Raw genomic sequence first — 13,452 nt, 5'->3', positions numbered from 1 at the left:
CTCCGTTGCTGGTAAGCGCCGACAGCTCTTCCATCTTATCCCACTATGGAATGGTTGGTCAGAAGCGTTGCCTCTTCTCCCGGCACTTTTGTCCAGCTCCAAAACTCCGGCGGCACCAAGGTGTTGCTCCTTCTACTGCGTATTCTAACAGCTAGTCCCATGTGTGTGACAGCGTAGGCATGGCTGAATGGTTCCAAAAAAGAAGTAGCCGAAAGAAGCCGGGCTAACAGAACAAGGAAAGTTGTAAAAACATTAAAGTAAAAAGTATAAAGTACAAAGTAAAGTAAAAAGGAATGTATTAAGAAATATTAAAATGTAATTAAAAAAAAGATGGAAGGGCTGTAAAACACGAAAAACATAAGTGTACAGAGCTACTGCCACTGGCTCCCGTGTGAACAGCGCCATCTGACGCCATCATTACATATATGGTCCTTGTTAATACTTTGTCAATCAAGCTTATTGATGATGTTGTGGTGCCAAAAAAAAATCCAGAGGTCTTCACAAACATACAATTATCATTCATTCATTTTCTTATCCTCACAAGGGTCGTGGGGGGCACTGGATTCCATCCCAGCCAACTTTGAGCAGTAGGTGAGGAACACCTTGAATTGGTTGCCAGCCAATCGCAGGCCTCTAGGAGACAAACAACCATTCACACTCATACAATTTAGCGTTTTCAACCAGCCTACCATGCATGTTTTTGGGATGCGGGAGGAAACAGGAGTACCCGGAGAAAAGCCACACCAGTCCGGAAGAACATGCAGCCTCCACACAGGAAAGTCAGAACCCAACATTTCTAATCAGTCTAATCAATCCCATGAAAACAAAAAAAAATCCACCTTATTTGATAACACAAATGGTAATGCTGGTATGTGTGTGCTTTGAAGCCTCCCGCCGTCCTCTCCACTGCTGCTGATTAGGTGATAGGACATTTTGGGAGGATCTAGGCAAGGAAGATGACCTTTAAAACCTCCACACTACTGAGGGACTGTGTGGTAACCTCAGTCTCAGTCTGCAGAAGGTCCCCCACCTCTTGCTACTGCCACCAAGAAATGTCCCCAATATGTGATGAAATAAAGTTCTAATCTAATCTAATATTAGCAGTTTGAATAAGAGACTTTTACATAATATACACTACTCCCAAAATGTTAATGATATTCAGATTGCAGGTTAAGTTTCTGGACTAACCTGGAATGAAATTTTACTTTGTTATGTAATGTAGGCTACCTATGAGAAATTGGAGAATGAATTGAAGGAGATCAACACCAACCAAGAAGCCTTGAAGAAGAACTTCCTGGAGCTGACGGAGCTAAAGCATATTCTTCGTCGAACTCAGCAGTTCTTTGATGAGGTTTTAGCCCATTTATACTGCTCCATGTTTATTGAATCATATGATTATATTATTTAATCAAACTAAGACTTCTTCATTTTTCTGTTAGATGGAGGATCCCAACTTGCTGGAAGAGTCATCAGCTCTGATGGAGGGCAATGAGGGCGGCAGAGGTGCTCCACTCAGATTAGGGTAAATCTTAAGGAGGCATTATTATTTATAAATCTGCTTTTGAAATGTTTGTGAAGACTAAAACTGTATACATACAACATATAGTGTCACTGTTAAAAAAAATTAAATACGTAATCAACATTTTTATAGAAATGATCGTACATCATTAAAACCCAGAATTGATTTTACTGTCACATGATAAAATATTCACTATTAAATATTAAACATTGTTATGTGGTCGTTAAAGTCACAAAGTACTCATGATAGTTGGTTAAAATATTTGGGCTCTATATAATTTCCTAATCACAAGATTATGCAAAACAACAATGTATAAATACAGTGTTTTTTAAATGTTTGATTTTTCCCTATTCAAAAGATATACTTTTGCTGTTGTGTTGTCGCTTCCACAGATTTGTGGCCGGCGTCATCAGCAGAGAGAGAATTCCAACATTTGAGAGAATGCTGTGGCGTGTGTGTCGTGGCAATGTCTTCTTACGGAAGGCCGAGATTGAAGACCCACTGGAGGACCCTACTACCGTCAGTACACAATTGGAAAATAATGAAATGTCACACAAAAACCTTTATGTAAATTACAGTAAACAAGGGAGGTTTTAAACGAAATATTTTCCTCTCCAACAGGGGGATCATGTCCACAAGTCGGTCTTCATTATTTTCTTTCAAGGTGATCAGCTGAAAAACAGAGTGAAGAAAATATGTGAAGGGTAGGTGTTCTTAACCAGATATTAATGAACTGATATTTTTGGAGTAATGTCTTTTGAGCAATCTGTGAAAATGGTTTAGTTGACAAGAGTTAGCTGTCTTTAACTTTGTCAAAATACCCTGTGTTTCCTTATTAACAATTTTGCTGAACATTCGTGTAGGTGTTTATGAAATGCTGATGCTTATTCCACTATTTATGAGAGATAATTTATGCAAATATAGCTGTGCTCTCCTTTTGAGTTTGATTTATTTAATAAAGGGACAGCACATATTAATAAACATATTCTTAGTCATATTCATGGTAATGAACATACACGGTCGTACCTCTACTTATGAAATTAATTGGTTACAGAACTTTTTCCGTAACTTAAAAATTTTGTAAGTAGAGCAGTACTTAAATTCTGTAATTCGTTCCACGGTCCTCACTCAACTACATACTAAACCCTTTGAAATTGGTCAAAGTGTCCCAATTTTGTATGAAAGGTGTGAGAAACACCCAAAAATAGAGAGAAAACTATAAGAAAATTCTTCATTATGCAGCATGCAGCTTATTTTCCAGTGTATCTTATATATGAGCAAATACTGCTTTTTGAAATGACAGTATCCCTGTATAAACAGTTGCTTGCTCTTTTCTCCAGGTTCCGTGCATCTCTCTACCCTTGTCCAGAGACACCACAAGAGAGAAAGGAGATGCTGGCAGGGGTCAACAGCCGTATTGATGATCTCCAAATGGTAATTTTTTTTCTTCAATTGCGTTTCATTCATATTATAAACTACAATGGGACTAAGTACAGTGGCAGGGTTGTTCACCAAAGCCGAATAAATTGCTGAATGTACAGTATGCTACACTATGATCTCATCTCATTTTCTGCACTGCTTCATCTTCATTCGGGTCGCGGGGGGTGCTGGAGCCTATCCCAGCTGACACTGGGTCAGAGGCGGGGGACACCCTGAATCGGTGGCCAGCCGATCACAGGGCACAAGGAGACAGACAACCATGCACAATCACACCCATACTTAGGGGCAATTTAGAGTGTCCAAACAGCCTACCATGCATGTTTTTTGATTGTGGGAGGGAACTGGAGTACCCGGAGGAAACCCACACAGGCCCGGGGAGAACGATGCAAACTCCATACAGGTGGACGTGACCTGGATTTGAACCCAGGACCCCAGAGCGAGTTAACCACTCACGTCACTGGGCCGCTCGCTCCACTATGATATATAGTTTATTTAGAACTAAAAAGAAACCATAAAGCTTAACCACGTATTATTGCACTCTGAAAAATATATGCCTGGAATTCCGCAGTACTTCGATTCAGATCTGAACTACAATTTTCTATTTTTCCTTTGCTCATGCACAACTAGTCCATAAATTCCAAGAGCAGGGGTCTCAAATATTATTTAACCTGGGGTAACTGGCAAACGAGTCTGGGTGAACGTGGGTTGAATACATGAAAACAAGGTTTAAGTAGTAAGTCGTCCAATCTTCATGAATGCCAGGTGAAAACACAAATGCTTTTTCAGAAGATTGATGGCCTGGTGCTCTTTCTCATCTTTGCTATTTTACACATTCCTCTTCATGTCTATTTGAGTAAAAGTTTCTTACGGTGAAATTCTTAAGTATTGAAACATCTCTGTGGATAAAACACTCATTGGGATTAGGCTGTCCATGTAATCCATCCAAAAAGACTGAGTGCCAGAAAGTATTTTGTTTTTCCCTGGTTTTGCTTTAGATTTACCTTTCAATCAAGTAACTGTCACTTATTTTCTGTAACCTTTTTACAAACATCGTTGAAACCTTTGATAAGACTGACCATTGCTATCTCATACTGTAAATGATTTACATAAATAAATAAAACTGAGCGATGATAGCAATGATGCATGGGGTGCTCTAACAATGAATTTAGATGTCAAATAGAGGGTTACAAAATACTTTCCGCGGTTCTCAATTGGCTCAGGACAGTTTAAGGCCTCTGCTCTAGGGGAATCAGTGATGCAGATGCACCTCCCTTTGAAAGAGGCTCTTGCTCTTTTTTTTTAATTTTTTTTTTACTTCAAAACAACTAATTAATCAGGAATTTTGTATAACAATTCATTTGTCGTCAGGCTCCTCCATGTCGCTTGCTGCAACCATGTAAGAAACACTTCACAGAAAATACCAGCCCACACAATGAGTGTTTCTTATCTTCAAAATACTTTTTTCCTGTATCAAAAAGTGATCCTCACCAGAATTCCCTTTGTTTGGGGAAAAAGCCCTGTTCGGCTTGAGAAATCTGCGCTAAAATATATCATGCTCATACAATAGAACAATTTGCTCGATTTGTCAAAGAAAAAAATCATTTGCCATAACCTTTAATCACTAAATCTAATCAGGAAGCTTGAAATAACCATTGGTGGCCCAGTGAGTGAGTGGTTCGCGCCTCGGCCTCACAACTCTGGGGTCCTGGGTTCGATTCCAGGTTGGTTCTGACTATGTGGAGTTTGCATGTTCTCCCCAGGCTTGCGTGGGTTTACCCTGGGTAATCTGGTTTCCCATATCCCCTAGACACGCATGGTAGGCTGGTTGAACACTTTAAATTGTCCCAAGGTATGAGTGTGAGCGTGAATGGTTGTCTGTCTCTTTGTGCCCTGCGATTGGCTGGCTACCGATTGTCATGGTGTGCCTCCGGTGCGCAGCGAGAGAGAACCCAGGATGCGGGAAGCAAAAAAAGATGAGGGAAGTGCTGGTGTACAATTTAGGATTTTAATGCAAAAATGGGCAATACAAAATGTGGGACAAAGTTATCAAAATCAAAACTGAACGGGGAGGACGCGCACTGATGAAGAGGCAAAACATGACTTCAGTGAACGGGGAAACACGAGACAATAGGTACAAAGCAATACTGCCACAACCATACCACAAAACCCTGGCGTTTAAATACACAGACGCAGGCTGATTACAAAATACACGCACACCTCCACCCAAAACCCCAACAAAATGTGACACCGATTCAAGGTAAGCGTTAGCTGGGATAGGTTCTAGCAACCCCCACAACCCTTGTGAGAAGAAGCGGGTCAGAAAATGAATGCATGAATGTTCTGAAGCACAATTAAACTTAGATGTCCCTGCATATTTATCATTACTACAACCAAGAAAATATTCTTCATGAGCTAATTCTCTCACTTCGTGAACCTAGGTGTTAAATCAAACAGAAGACCACCGTCAGCGAGTGTTGCAGGCCGCCTCAAAGACAATGAGAGTGTGGTTCATCAAGGTTCGGAAGATGAAAGCCATCTACCACACTCTGAACCTGTGCAACATTGATGTGACCCAGAAATGTCTGATTGCTGAAGTGTGGTGTCCTGTCTCAGATCTGGATTCCATTCAGTTTGCCCTGCGGAGAGGAACGGTGGGTTATGTTTGTTCATTTCTGTTTTAAAAAAAGGCTTGTAAATGTGTAATTCTTGGTAATGGGATACAGTGTATGGATCAAACACCTAATGATAGTATGATTTAGTTTAATATGTTACGTCTTTTTACAGATCCCTTTTATGTTCTTACATTGCATTAGTAAGGTGTAACTGGTCAATGTATGTAAAGCTTCTAAAATGTATCATATCAGAATCACTGTATCGACTAATGAAGAAAATGCCTTTATTTAATTGACAGCCATGAGTAGGTTTTTTGTTTACACCCACTATTGGTTCTTCCTGTGTGAATTGTTTTCCCATACTTTTCATTCAAAGGTTTGTGGCCTGCTTCCTGTTGTTGTGTGTGCTCTGTCTGGTTTTGAATAGAGGTAGTATAGGTTTTACTGTGTTTAGAGTTTTGGTCTTTGTGAGCTTGCAGCTTGGTGATGGATAGATGCATTTATATACATTTGATTTCGACTTAAATAAGGTGTAAACTATTTGGTTAGTATTGTGATTTTTTTTTTGAATTATTTCTAGGCTGTTTTATTTATTTTCTATTTTACAATGGAGTGGACCATTGCAATCAGCTGTACATTATAGTACTATCTTAACATTCAAAATACAGTCATGTATTCTACTTACGAATACCTCCAGGTACGAAACTTTAAGGTTACGATTTTTTTTTATATGCAAATGAGTGACTCGAGGTCCGAAAAAGATCCAAGTTACGAAATACCCCAAAAAGTAAATGCATTTCCTTATCCGTTATTTTATTTCAAAAATATTGTCGTGGATGCGTGGATTCTCACTTTAGAACATCGCTACCCTCTACTGGGCTCTCATTTAATCGCTCTCATTCTAGCTCATTTAAAGACAATAAAAAGATTCAATTCAATTAAATTGGCTGTCTCACAACAACCACTATCCATTTCAAGATTCTCTCTTGCATACCTGTCCACCTCATCTAAATGCTCCCCTTCTTAATGATTGCAATTCCCCTTTGTAAGCGATTAAAAACCGTACAATGCAACGAGGCACATATTTTCGCACACACACACGCACACAAAGTCTAAAATGTAGTAATACAAAGTGGACGGCTTTCGGCCATGGTAGAATGGGCTCTTGCCTCCATCTGATGGACAAACGCGGGTATCACATCTCCCATTATAACGGCTGCGGAGGGGACTATTTCAGCGGCGCAGGGCACATTTTCACATGCTTTATTTATTTTAAGACATTAATCAATCATTTCCTTATAATTTTCTCTCATTTTTGTGTGCTTCCTCACATCCTTCATACAAAATTGGGACACTGACCAATTTTAACGGGTTTAGTTGGTAGTTGTGTGAGGACTGTGGAACGAATTAGAGAATTTACATATACCCAAGTACACCTCTACTTAAGAAATTGTCAAGTTACGAAAAAAGTTAAGGCATCCAATTAATTTTGTAAGTAGAGGTACGATTGTATTAAAAAAAAAAAGAATAAATTACTGAAAATGTTGGCTTTGTTTTTATTGGATAGGAACGCAGCGGGTCAACTGTGCCGTCAATCCTCAACAGAATGCAGACCAAGCAGACTCCGCCGACTTTTAACAAGACTAACAAATTCACCTCCGGCTTTCAGAACATCGTGGATGCCTATGGGATTGGAAATTACAGAGAAATCAATCCAGGTAAAACAATTTGAAAAAAGTATAGAAAACTACAAAGATGAATGAATTCAGAATTATTTTAGATTCTGAGACTCAATCAGATTAAAAATGACTTAATATACGTAGTTTCTCCAATTTGATGGATGTAAATTGAAAAAGGTTCAGATAGAATTAAGGCAGAGGTATCACAATATTTTTTTCAAAGGGCTGCATATGGGAAAAACCCAAGGATTTAAGGGCCATTTCTAAAGTCATTAATTCATTCATTCATTTGTAGCAATTATCTTCACTACAGTCATGGGAGTGCTGGAGCCAGTCCCAGATGACTCTAGGCAGCAGACTCAAGGTGTACCCTGTACTGGTTTCCATGCCATCACAGGGCACTTAGAGATAAATTAGCATTCACAAAATGGTGGCTTTTTAACTGTAATGAATTGAATTTCTTTTCATTTTACTTTGAGTGCACTGTTTCGTTCATATCTACTTTGTTGATCAAAAATAGTGTTGCATCAATGCTGGTAAAAATATGGCACTAAAATTACGTCATTGATATTAGGGAGTACAGTAATACCTTGAGATACGAGCTTAATACGTTCCGGGACCGAGCTCGTATGTCAATTTACTCGCATCTCAAATCTAATTTTCCCATAGAAATGAACTAAATACAAATTAATTAGTTCCCAGCCCACCCTCTGAGAAAATACCAGGACAGGAGAGAGGACAGGAGAGAGGACAGGAGAGAGGACAGGAGAGAGGACAGGAGAGAGGACAGGAGAGAGGACAGGAGAGAGGACAGGAGAGAGACTTGACAGATGTGCTTGTGACATATCATAAACTTTAAATTTAACTTAAATGAACTAATAAAATAATATGATGATGCTGCACTATATATACTTTTCAATATCTAGTTTCCAACCGCAGATAGCCCAACCCAATATTGCCACAATCTTTTTGTATGCTGTCTTTAAAAAAAAGGAGCAGTTGAACAGGGCAAGCTAAAAAAAAAGGAGTGCTTGACCTCTTTTCCAAAGATTATGATAACCGTCCAATTTTCCTCCCCTGTGATCTTAAATGAGTTTATCACTACTGGACATCCAATCCATTTGAATGAATGTCCTCCCACTTAAAATGGATTAGATGTGTAGTCTATCAGACCCAACTTCTATTTATTTTTGTTTTCAATTCCACTGTTTTAATCTCTGTATCTCCGATGCGGTTTCCTAATATCATTGTACTCTTTCGTCCTTACCTGCTACAGCTCAATACACTATCATCACCTTCCCTTTCCTGTTTGCTGTCATGTTTGGTGACATGGGTCATGGCCTTCTAATGACCTGCGCTGCTCTCTATTTAGTCATTCGAGAAAGTCGCCTCCTTTCCCAGAAGACTGACAACGAGGTATTGTAACATTTTTTTGTTTGTGATTGGATATTCCTTGAGATGGAGATGTAACTGATAATCAGGTACATGCATTTACTTCTGTTCATCTCATAATTGCTCACAGATGTTCAATATGGTGTTTGCTGGTCGCTACATCATCTTGCTTATGGGGATCTTCTCCGTATACACAGGCATCATTTATAATGATTGCTTCTCCAAATCACTGAACATGTTTGGCTCTGGGTGGAGTGTGAGGCCTATGTTTGGACCCAAAGGAGCCAACTGGTCGTAAGTCATCTACTTTAGTCGACATAGTTTTTGTGCAATGTTATCCATCATGTGTTGTGTGTTATGGTTGATATTAATCTGTTTGTACTGTACATAACATAGTTTAATTTGTTTTTTCTCCTAATTAGACCTGGGTGATATGACAAAAATTGTTATCACGATAAAAAAAATCAGTCAATATCGATATTTATCAAGATAACTATCACATCTTTTTTGTTTCAAATTTGAAACTTCAAACTTCTGTGAATAAGTAAATAAATGACTTTCCTCCTTATTCAAATATGAAAGTAACTATGTTACCTTTATAAGAAAAGAGAATACAGTCATACCTGTCCTTACGAATGCCTCTAAGTACGAAATTTTCACGTTACGAAAGCCTTTTATATACAAATGAGTGCCTCAAGATACAAAAAAGATTCAAGTTACGAAATCCCCCAAAAACTAAATGCATTTCCTTATCCGTTATTTTATTTTGAAATTGTCGCGGATGCATTGATTCTCACTCTAGAACCTCGCTACACTCTACTGGGCTCTCAATTGCTCTTATGTACTTTTGACCGCCGTTCGTCGTCACGGAGTTCTGAAGGTGTTTTTTGTTGAGTTTTTCCAAGTTTGGATATAGCAGCTGCTTTTGTTGTTATCATCATGCCTCCCAAGAAAATGACCCTAGTGAATTAAAGGAGTGATCAGCGAGGAGGACAATTACGAGTTGGTCGAGGGGCATTAAAATGAACTCTCTAGAGTTAATGGAACACTCGGCAATACAAAATGAATATAACGAGAAGGTGGACGAGGAGGAAGCAGCGAGCATTCCACCAGCAAAAATCTAAGAAACGCTGGAGAAATTTCACAAACTTTCTGTGTTCGTAGAATAAAACCCATCCAGAAATAGTGTTCACGAGTCGTGTGATCACCCACTTTGACGACATTTGTCTGTTGAATTATAGAAACATTATTAAAAGTCGTCAAAGACAATCGTCTTTGGATAGTTTTTTTTTCAAAACATCCGTCAACCAGCACTGCAGAAGGGCAAGTTAAATCCAAACAGGTAAGGAAGTAATAAAATGGGTGAAAAATTAAATTCCAAAGAAATCATAAAACGTTAATGTTTGTTGTTGATTAATTTTGTTAATGTTGTTGTTTGAATTCTTAATTTTGCATGTAGGAGATGTGTTCATGTGTTTGCGTGCTCTCTTGCTGTTGCCAACCATTAGCTTCCTCTCGTTCCCCTGCGTTTAAGAAATTAATAAATCACTTTGACCATTTGTGAAGGGTTTAGTTGGTAGTTGTGTGAGAACCGTGGAACGAATTAGAGAATTTACATTTAAAGTACTGATCTACTTGCGAAATTTTCAAGTTACGAAGAAAGTTCTGGAACCAATTAATTTTGTAAGTAGAGGTATGACTGTATGAAATGTGATTTTAAAAAGTATTTTTGTTGTTCTGTTTTCAATGAAGATAAGACAATCCCTCCTTACACTATGAAAAGTATAGAATAAAACCCGCATAAATTTTGACAGGCGTCTCTATTTTTATAAATTTGCCTTCAGAGCAAAAGTTGCTGTGGAATATGAAATAAATAAAATAATCGACTGAAGACATTACCATTGGAAAGCAGACAATCTTTTAGCCTCACAAAAAGAAACACTAAATTTACCTCACTTAACTTCCTGACTACCTGGAGGTCAAATTTGTCCTCTGTAGAGGACATTTGTAAACCTAACCTAACCTGCATCCAATTACATTAACTATTTTTGTGCTCTATAGAGGACATCCAGAGCTTTCCAATGATACCAAATTTATTTTGCAGTATTCCAATTACTTCACATAGATTGGAGGAATTTAAATATAAATGTGTGATGTGATTGGATATAATGTAATATCCTGTTTTGGTGTTTTTTTCAGAGGGTGGGAATAAATGAATTTGTATTTAGTTCATTTCTATGGAAAATTTTGATTTAAGATACAAGTAAATTGACATAAGAGCTCGGTCCCGGTACGCAGTAAGCTCGTATCTCAAGGTCTTACTGTAGTTTTCAATTCTAGATTTTCTAGTTACATTTTTCATTATTTTAGGAAGGTATTAAAAAAAGGATGGTGTTTTCCTCTATTCATATATATTTTTAAATTATAATTTTATTTGTTATTATATCCATTTAAATAATTTTCTTAAAAAACAAGCAAACAAAAAACCTGTATTCCTAATTCATTTCTGTCTTGCTGATGTCATCAAGGTTTGAGACGCTTGAAGGAAATGCAGTGTTACAGTTGGACCCAGCAATTCCTGGTGTATTTAACGGACCTTATCCGCTCGGAATTGATCCGGTAAAATGCTGACGAAAACACAACATGACTGCCCTCTCTGACTCACCATCCCACATCCCCATAACTCTGGTCTTCTTTTCACTAAAATCAATGCAATTATACAGTATAATTTATATAAAGCCCTGCTCTCTTTTATGTAGATATGGAACATTGCTACCAACAAGCTGACGTTCCTCAACTCATTCAAGATGAAAATGTCTGTCATCCTTGGTGTCATCCACATGCTGTTTGGGGTGTCTCTCAGTCTTTTTAACCATCTGTAAGTATTACTGCCATGGCCATCTTTGTGTCCAGTCAATTTTCTAACTCCAGAATATCTTTCCTAAATGAACACTGCAGGTACTTCAAGAAGCCTCTGAACATATTCTTGGGCTTTATCCCTGAGATTGTCTTTATGACCAGCTTGTTTGGTTACCTTGTCCTGCTGGTCTTCTACAAATGGACAGCTTACGATGCAGTCACTTCAAAAGATGCCCCCAGCCTGCTCATCCACTTTATCAATATGTGTCTTTTCAATTACAGTGATCCCACTACCAAATCCCTCTACGCAGGACAGGTGCTCCTTTGATCATCTTCTTTTTCTTCCTAATTGTATTTTACCTTTTCTACACACGCCCACAACAGTTAACTTAGTGTGAGACAAAGAGTTATTGAAAAGAACCACAGTACAGATAATTTTCTTACATAATTTGTTTCACCTTAAAAGCTTGACATATTTCTGTTTGAATTTATAGATGGGGATCCAGGTATTGTTGGTGCTCATTGCCCTTGCATGTGTACCATGTATGCTGGTTGTGAAAACTATGGTGCTTCGACGTCAGCATCTGTGGAAAAAGCACCTGGTATGTTATTTTCACCACAACTACAAGCTTGTAGCACCCTTGAAAAAATATTCTCCTTTGCACTATAACCTTTTCTATTCTTTCTTTCAGAGTACGATGTATTGTGTAATGCAATTGATTGTTTTGCCATTCATTTAATGACATGCTGAAAGCTTGCCTTGGAAACGTTTTGAAAATCTAGATTAAGTTGTTATTAGGCACCCTTGTAACAGATTTTATTCACATCATATCCTATGGTTGTATTGATGATCCCCCAAGAAATAGTTCAACCAAAAGTAAACACAATATGATTAAAAATAGGGTTTTTACAGTAGATATATTTTAGTCTTTTCTTTGCGTTCTACTTAGAAAATTTTGCAAACAAACCATTACTTAGAACATATCAGATATTAGAGTTTCAGCTCTCAATAACAGTTTTTTTACGCAAAATTTGCCACTAAAAAGCAATTGACAATCAATTATTCACTTAATTTAATTTATTTAAAGACATTATTGGGAAAAAAATTACCTCCTGTAAAAATTCAGTTTTATGTGTCTTGTTAGAAATATAATTTTGTTGGAAACAAAGCATCTGTTTAGGGTGCCATTTTTACTTGACCAGTTAGTAAAACGTACTAGCCAAGGCTTGCTTCAAGCCCGACAAAGCTCTTGTGACTTTTGTATCTAGTCACAGATGAGGCAAGAAACCCCTGCAGAGAATCTAGCACAATCTTTAGAGAAAACAGGCGTGTCCTCATCATGCACCGGACTCACTCAACAGGGCACGCAGAAGTTTGGAGGGGTGCGGGTGGGCAACGGGCCCACGGAAGATGAGGCTGGCATCATGGACCACGACCACCTCTCCCAACACTCAGAGGAGGGAGATGAAGTAAGTGCAGGAAATTGCTTTCAACCTATCTGAAACTATTACACTGCTGATGCACCCGCTCATCTTTAGAATCATCCAATGATTCAAAGTCTTATGACGATTTAATTGTGATTATACTGCCTGTAGCTGTTAAAATAAAAGACAATAAATTACTGTAATGCAGCGGCGGGCTGTGAATTTCTAAGCGACGGCTTCAATTCTATATCTGAATCAATCCAACCCTCAAAAACTATTTTATGGCTATAAAACCTTTACTGCAGCTATAGCTGCGACACATATAAAAAAACATCAATAATAACCTCATTCAATTGAAATATTATTTAGGAATATAACCATATTTTACTCACCAAATATCTTTTTTATTTGTACACAAAATCCATCGTCCTTTCTTTTCTCCTTTTCTATCGCCATCGAAGCTAATGCTGAGCCTGTCCTGTCGTATTTCTGGCATACGTTTTTATTAGATTTAGTGCTGAAACTG

The 13,452-nt window shown here is 38.1% G+C and overlaps 1 protein-coding gene across 2 annotated transcripts in view; it reads left to right on the top strand.

Moving 5' to 3' along the window:
- The window catches only part of atp6v0a1b (ATPase H+ transporting V0 subunit a1b), a 33,936-nt gene that overhangs the window by 6,635 nt on the left and 13,849 nt on the right, over nucleotides 1-13,452 (top strand). The window contains exons 5-18 of one of the 2 annotated variants that reach the window (XM_077625569.1): nucleotides 1,223-1,351; nucleotides 1,440-1,522; nucleotides 1,912-2,038; nucleotides 2,141-2,223; nucleotides 2,860-2,953; nucleotides 5,398-5,610; nucleotides 7,139-7,289; nucleotides 8,527-8,666; nucleotides 8,773-8,936; nucleotides 11,171-11,261; nucleotides 11,402-11,520; nucleotides 11,601-11,817; nucleotides 11,996-12,103; nucleotides 12,864-12,971. In XM_077625569.1, the coding sequence (XP_077481695.1) occupies nucleotides 1,223-1,351; nucleotides 1,440-1,522; nucleotides 1,912-2,038; nucleotides 2,141-2,223; nucleotides 2,860-2,953; nucleotides 5,398-5,610; nucleotides 7,139-7,289; nucleotides 8,527-8,666; nucleotides 8,773-8,936; nucleotides 11,171-11,261; nucleotides 11,402-11,520; nucleotides 11,601-11,817; nucleotides 11,996-12,103; nucleotides 12,864-12,971 (1,827 nt within the window). Of the gene's footprint in view, nucleotides 1-1,222; nucleotides 1,352-1,439; nucleotides 1,523-1,911; nucleotides 2,039-2,140; nucleotides 2,224-2,859; nucleotides 2,954-5,397; nucleotides 5,611-7,138; nucleotides 7,290-8,526; nucleotides 8,667-8,772; nucleotides 8,937-11,170; nucleotides 11,262-11,401; nucleotides 11,521-11,600; nucleotides 11,818-11,995; nucleotides 12,104-12,770; nucleotides 12,972-13,452 lie in introns of both variants that reach the window. The other variant, XM_077625568.1, reaches the window with a different exon arrangement.

This window comes from Stigmatopora argus, chromosome 18, assembly GCF_051989625.1.
Source record: "Stigmatopora argus isolate UIUO_Sarg chromosome 18, RoL_Sarg_1.0, whole genome shotgun sequence".
Lineage (NCBI taxonomy): Eukaryota > Metazoa > Chordata > Actinopteri > Syngnathiformes > Syngnathidae > Stigmatopora > Stigmatopora argus.
Note: the sequence above shows the minus strand (reverse complement) of the source record. Positions and strands in the feature narration are given on the sequence as shown.